Source organism: Pyrus communis, chromosome 16, assembly GCF_041283825.1.
Source record: "Pyrus communis isolate YQ-2024b chromosome 16, ASM4128382v1, whole genome shotgun sequence".
NCBI classification, from domain to species: Eukaryota; Viridiplantae; Streptophyta; class Magnoliopsida; order Rosales; family Rosaceae; genus Pyrus; species Pyrus communis.
In genome coordinates, this window is record NC_142580.1 from 19,710,075 (window position 1) to 19,717,265 (window position 7,191).

General features: G+C 36.3%; 1 protein-coding gene and 2 long non-coding RNA genes across 3 annotated transcripts; 1 reads left to right on the forward strand and 2 right to left on the reverse strand.

Moving 5' to 3' along the window:
• Positions 1 to 1,263: 1,263 nt before the first annotated feature.
• LOC148690119 (uncharacterized) lies at positions 1,264 to 2,674 on the reverse strand. Its single transcript, XR_015957994.1, has 3 exons — positions 2,512 to 2,674; positions 1,533 to 2,416; positions 1,264 to 1,488 (listed from the first exon to the last, which is right to left on the reverse strand). It is a non-coding gene; the product is annotated as an uncharacterized LOC148690119 (long non-coding RNA).
• Positions 2,675 to 3,747: 1,073 nt separating this feature from the next.
• Positions 3,748 to 4,447, forward strand: LOC148690120 (uncharacterized). The gene is made up of 2 exons (XR_015957576.1): positions 3,748 to 3,862; positions 4,170 to 4,447. It is a non-coding gene; the product is annotated as an uncharacterized LOC148690120 (long non-coding RNA).
• A 525-nt stretch (positions 4,448 to 4,972) lies between these two features.
• On the reverse strand, positions 4,973 to 6,426 carry LOC137730770 (large ribosomal subunit protein P3z). The gene is made up of 2 exons (XM_068469728.2): positions 6,126 to 6,426; positions 4,973 to 5,311 (listed from the first exon to the last, which is right to left on the reverse strand). Exons 1-2 carry the CDS (start codon positions 6,321 to 6,323, stop codon positions 5,141 to 5,143), a joined length of 369 nt encoding a protein of 122 aa, XP_068325829.1. The 5' UTR covers positions 6,324 to 6,426; the 3' UTR covers positions 4,973 to 5,140.
• Between the last annotated feature and the right edge of the window lie 765 nt (positions 6,427 to 7,191).

Below are 7,191 nucleotides of genomic sequence, written 5' to 3' on the forward strand. Positions count from 1 at the left end.
ATACGTAATTTATAAGTGGAGGAATGTGATTCAGAGAGATATTAGAATATATAATAGGGGTGTGCTATCCACACACTCTATTTTACTTCTCACACACCCTTGATAAGTTCTGTCCATTGATCTTCTTCAATTCATCCGATCCGACGGTCAAAAATTAAAAAGGTGTGTGAGAAGTAAAATGGAGTGTATGGATATCACATCCCATATAATACTGGTCGTAAATTGGTTGCTGAAAGCAATTATATAGTCAATTGAAACAACTTGCTTAATCGATAGTCGAAGTCATCGATAAGAAAAACGGTCTGGGCCAGGAACGTATATGCTACCAGCGTTCGGATTGTGATTTTTTTCTTTTCATTTTGCGGACTATTCGTTTTTTATCTTTCAACACTTTTGAATAAAGTTTCTTGAGAAATGCTAAGGAGATTATCTTAAAGTGAGACTTTTCATGGGCTCTTTGCCACCTCATCTTTTTGGCAGAATGTTGTATGATGCGAACATGAAAATTATGCAAAAAATATGCGGTGGAGAAGAATTTACAACGAGTCCCACTTTTCACAAGTCTTGTTGGCAATTCTTAGGTCCCTTTTTCCAATAAGAGAAGGACGTAACCGGTGTTAAAAAAGAAGGGAAACTTTTGAGATCGTCTAGGCAAATAGCTGTTGTGGGAGGCCTTAGATTATTTCGGGTTTCAAGAATAGGGCATAGAGAGTATTGGAGTGGGGTGGGAAAAAAAACAATTTGGGTCATTTTAAAAAGGAGGCCTAAACTTCTAATTTTTAAATTAATATCAGAGGTGTTAATAGTTGACAATTTAAGCCGTTCTAGAATTGCCAATAGGCAACAGCAGTAGAAAGGAAAAATTGGAAAAGTAACCAAAATTTGGATCCCATATAAAATTATGGCCACATTTTCAAATTTTTGATAATTATAACTAAGAGTTGATGTGAGAATACTATTATACCCTTAAATCCTATGCCACGACCAAAATATCCAATTTTGTTAGCTACAAGCAAGTTCATCCTCTTCCCTCGACTCCCTAAGTATCTCAGTCCCTCTTAACCAACATATACCTCTGAAGACTCTAGTTCCTCACTGACCACTCACATCCAAACAAATGGAACTAGAGCCGCCAATCCTTCTTCCAATTGCCACTTAGCTTATAGTCTCCGTACCTTTCAAAAGAACCACAAAAATAGGTCAGAATTTTATTTATTTATTTTACAAAAACAGAGAAATTTGAAGAATGCTTTGGGTGAGTAGTAAGGTCATCTCCAACTAAAGGAGGGCCAGAGGGGTTGTTTTAACCCTATGACCCTCCAAGAAATTAATATTTTAATGAACAGTGTCATGCTATATTTCTTACTATCTCCAACTGAGGGGCCAGAGAGCCATAGGCCAAACATAATCCTGTGACAAAAAGCCATCTCCAACCCAGGGGGCCAAAGGACTATAGGCCAACCATAATTTATTATTTTAATTCAAAAACTACAACAACTTAAATTGAAAAACTATAACTTAAATTTAAAAACTACAACAACTTAAATTTAAAGTCTATAATCATCATCATTATCATCCGCCCTTGTAGGATTATAGTCAGAGATAAACAACTCCCGTTGGGCCATAATATCCCTCTTTTTCCTATCAAAATAGGCCTTACTCATTGGAGTGTAATCCGAAGTGTTCCTTTGCATATTCCTATTATTCATCTCTTTTTGTATTTGTTTGGCCCGTTCTTCGTGCCTACGATTCCTTTAATATTTAAAACCTCATTTTTTAAACCCAAACTTGGTTACAAACCCTACTTACAGATCATATCTCAATTACTTTCCTACTCAATCAAGATTTTTCCCCATCAAAACCAGCAAATCATTACCTGATTCATCAATGGCTCAACAAAAAAGCACAAATATTATAAACAACACAGACAGAGCCAAAGATATGGAAATCAAAAGAGAACCCAATTTCTTAAACCAAAAACCCACCTCAAAGATGCAATCTTTCACAAGAATTACAGCCTACAGCTCATACAACAGCTTAAAATTCCAAGAAAAAAAAAATTAGAAATTAGAAAACATGCCTTGGTGGTGATGTGGCCTTCTGTTTTGCAGTTTAGTCTATGGATTGTGTGGAGGATGAGTGTCACCTTTTTTCCTTCTCCAACTCATAACTCAAAAACCACAGCAACCCAACAATCCCATAAATGAATACCATCACAGATTCTGTAAGTCCAATTAGAAAAACAAAACAATTAAAAAATGAAAAAATGAAGCAAAAATTACAAAGCTTTTTGATATGGAGGTCTGTGAATTTTTGGCGGGGCAAATCCGATGATAAGCAGAACAATCAAGAAATTCCATATTGAGAAATTGAACGCTTTTAGGCCATCTCCAAAGCAGCAAGCTGGGGAGCTTCTCTGAAAAAACAAAAAGCAACAGAAAGTAAATATCATACCGAATTCGAATATCGAAACCCAATCAACATAATTGCAGATTGAGAAATTGAACTCACTACTTTACTCTATTTTCAGAGATTGGGTTCGAATTTGAAGCGTCTTCCATGGTTTTGAAGCTTCAGATTTCAAAACCCATCGTCAAAACGTAAAGCTCGATGGGAGAGAAAGAAGATGAATCAGAAGAAGAAGAGGAGGAAGAGAGAAGCTTGAGTCGTTGCCTGCGAGAGGAAGAGAGGTCGGCTCGGGGCTAGTTGGTCGGCTCAAAGGAGCCAGCCAGTTGGCCGGCCCAAAGGAGCCAGCCAGTTGGCCTGATTCCTCCTTTTTGGCTTGGTGGGTCCCATGATGCATTTATTCTAACTTTCGGTTGGAGACGGTTTTCATGTCATTTTAAACTATTTTTGATCCTCTGATCGGATCGATTAATGGTGCTTGGGTGTGCAGTAGCTTTGAGGTGGTAGTCGATGGCCCAACGGATGGCCTGCCAGGCATTCTGCAGCTCACCCTTCATCCATGCGCAAGGAAGATGAGAAAGCAGACCTCCAATGGCGGTTTTGGCCCATGGATTTTCTCTACCCCCACCCACACTGACACCCAAATCATCAAATCGAAAACTTGTTAGGCGTTAGCGCTTTTTCAGTGTCAAACGCATATTTCAGTTTCAAATGTAGATTGCAAGTTTCCCAACTCTTCAGTCCCAAAACTTTCAGGTAAGTAAAAACTTTATTGGGTAATGTTTTGTTGTTTTTGCTATTTGGTTGTTGAGAAAATCGGAGGGAATGACAAAGTTTTTAGTCATTAAGGGTATATTAGTATTTTACATCAATTTTTTTGTTATAATTATCATATACATAAAATGATGGCTATAATTCTATATGGGATTCAAATTTTAGTTTTTTTCCATATTTCCCCATGTAATCCCCCTCTGTCAACAATACGAAGCATGTTATTTTTCTTTACGAACAATTTAACATTGCATTTTCCGTTTGGCAAGTCGTTAACAATACACTGGAGTGACATTTTTTTTTTTCCTGTTCTGGAGGAAAACTAAAATGACTTAAATTGTTAACTATTTAATATTTTAGGTGGTAATGCGAAAATTTTGAAAGGTCGAGTCCCTTTTTGAAAGTGACCTAATTAAACATTTTTGGTGTACTATGTAATTAACTCTAATTTGTTTTTCTTTTTTTTTTTTCTGTCTTTTTTCAAGGGCAAGTTAGGTAAGTAGAACTTGACTTCTGTTCAAGTCCTTGCAGGTCTACTCCCTCCCATCTTTCTGTTTACTGTGCCTTTAAAACACTCATCTGAGTTTCTTCTTCAGATGCGAAAGTTTCTTAAGAAAATAATGATGAATATGTTCTTCCTTTGCAACCTTTGCTTTCGGAGCTGCTCGATTGCCGCAAGATGCAGGTACGTAGTACATTTAACCTTAATATTTACATGTCAATTACTTCTTCCTTATTAATCACCTTAATTTGTTTCATCCTTTAACTTTGTAAACGTTTTAATGGAAAAACTTAAAATAATATGTCATCTTTGGATTCATGATTCACTGTTCTTGATTACATATTAATTTTTTTTTTCTATGGTGCAACATCTATCTATATATAGTACCAGTTGCATAAATATGTATATTTTGACTATATGTATATATATATATATATGTGTGTGTGTGTGTGTGTGTGTGTGTGTATGCTCCATTTTATCATTTTTGTAGTGCAAGCTTTAGCTGACATAGCAAAGGCACTGGGGAATACGGACTGGGATTTCAGTTGAGATGCAGATCCATGCAGCGACCAACTTCCATGAAGTGATCCAAACGCAACTCAAGGATTTGAGAATGCCGTCACTTGTAATTGCTCCTTTGACAACTCCACTGTTTGCCATGTTACCAGCATTTAAACCTCTCTCTCTCTCTCAGATTATTTTTAAAAGATTACTCAAATTATTTGTAAATGATTACCCAAATAAAAAAATCATAGAACCATTAGATTACATGATGGTCAATTTTCTACTTTTTGGAAGCGCCTTATATTTTCGTTGTCCAAATTATATACCTTCCAAGCATTTTCAAAGGAGATCAAATTTTAAACATAGAATTTAAATTTAAGAGTCTATGTAGCACTTTTATCATATTTAAAGTTCTGTTTTCAATCCGATATGTTAATTTAAACTATTATTTATTACTTTATTTATTTTCAAAATTGTGATTGATTTGGAATTGTTGTTAAATTTGAAAGCAACCGCATTGTTGCCAATCAACGTCATGCCACATAAGAATTGACATCTTAGTTAGAAAACATTAATATTGTCTTTTTTTGCTGTTAATGTTATTACTGATTTTGACTTTTTAACATCTACTCTGGAGATGCTTAGCAATTTCAAACATATTTAGTATTTTGCAAGCGTAACTTACGAATGAAGGTTTTAGGCTTCAATGTCAAATCTCGGTCGAGAAATGCAGAAACAAAGCCAAACAGAGGTTAACACTTTAAACATAACCACATAACCAACAGAGGATACCACTTTAAGCATAACCACATAACCACTTCAAGAGTGCATCAAATTGTCTTAACAAAAATTTCTTAAGATCTCATATACTCTCATCCAACCAATTCAAAAACATCCAACACCACATGCAATTTGAAGAAAGGAACAAGATTACGACATATGTAACTCGGTACTAGATTAATCAAAGAGAGAGAATCCCATGTCATCATCGCTCTCCTCCTTCTCTTCCTTCTTCTCCTCAGCTGCGGGAGCCTCTGCAGCAGCCGCTGCACCACCTCCTGGAGCCACAGCACCACCACCACCTCCAATGAAGGCACCGCCGCCGCCACCACCACCACCAACGATCACCTGAACCAAATAAGTTTCAACATACAAATTCAGCACCACAACACAATAACTTAAAAAGAGATTAGCACGCATGAACAATTTATAACACCCACACTTGGTTTTCAAAGTTCTTTGATGCTGTAGCATTTGTCTAAAACAACTGGTCTTAAGGGGCAATAAAAAGGCATACAAGCATCGACTCATGATTATGGATGCCTCAAACAATTGGATCATATTTTACACGTAAAACAAGTCATACAATTTGGCATAGTAACGAAAGCAACCACAGACGATTTGAGCAAACACAAGTCAGAGTAGTTTGAAGCAAAAACCCTAACACAAGTGAAGTGGAACAGAAAATACAGTTTGGCAGAGTAACGAATGCATCCATGAACGAATTGAGCGAACATAATTCCGACTAATTTGAAGCAAAAACCCAAACACAAGGGTTGTGGAGCATATTTTACATGTAAAACAAGTCATATAATTTGGCATAGTAACGAATGCGTCCGCAGATGATTTGGGCAATCATAATTCTACAGTTCATTCCATCATTATTATTATTTTACTTTTGCAACAATCGATTACATTTCTGGGAAAACATATAACAAATTAAAAGATAAAAAAAATAACAAATTAAAAGATCAAAAAAATCAGAGAGATCAAGAAACAATAAACAACAAATCAAATCAAATCAAATCCCAGATTTGAATTTTCCAAGTCAACTGAAAACCGTAAGAAAAATACAGAACTTTAGAATCAAAGGCATAGGAGGCTAGGAACAATAATACAACACGAGATTTAGGGGGAGGGGGAGAGAGAGAGAGAGAGAGACCTGGAAGACGGCTGAGGTGGGAGTGACAGGAGAGTAGGAGGTCTGGACACCGCCGGTGGAGTCGGAAGAGAGAGCGGACTGGACCAGCTTCCTCTGGAGCTCGAATGTGGATGGAGCGGAGGCCTCAAGGTCTCCATTCTGCTGCTTGGCGCACCACTCTCCCCCGGAGGTCCTCAACACGAAGGTGAACACTCCCATGGCGAATCGATAACACTAACCCTAACGCTGGTTTCAGTGATGTAGATTTTGGCGCTTTGAGACGACACGGGCAAGACGGCAGTTTACTCTGAGTTTGGCTCTATATGTACAATACGATGCCAAAACCCTAGCAGCCGCTGACATTCAAAGACAAATTTAACCCTATCATCTTTCACAATTCCATTTCTACTTTTTTATTGGTTGTGGTTCGACCCGTAACGGATCTGATTTATCAGCCTATAGGCAAGTTTGAGATTGTAGTGCTTTTAAAATAAAAGTATTTGTCGGTTTGCTATCAAATTTGTATAGAGTTACTAATTTTCTTCGTGAGCTTTAATTTTGGCTAATTATCTCTTTAAATTTTTGTAATTCGTCAATTCCTCTGAACTTTAACATTACCCATTACCCCTCTAAAATTTTACAAATAGTCAATTTCCCCTTGAACTTTAACTTTAGTGTTAGATTTTAAAAATCATCATCCAATTTTTCATGCTTTTACCCTCACACAATTGTCATGTGTTGTCCGCATGATCAAAATGAATGGAAAATTGGATAAAAAGTTTAAAATATAGCATAAGGGGAATTGACTATTTATAAAAGTTCAAGGGGTAATTGGCTAAAATTAAAGTTCGAGGGGTAAATTGACTAATTAGAAAAGTTCAAGGGGTAATCGGCTAAAATTAAAGTTCAGGGGGAATTGACATCTCAATACAAGTTCGAGTGGCAAATCGACAAATATGCCTTTATAAAAAAGCAGCTTATTAAAAAATTTGGAACATCAAATATGTTTGGTTAAAAAAAAAAAAATAAATAAAAAAAAGAAAAAAAAAAGTGTTTTTTAAAAGAAAGAACTGTTGTCAATGACAAA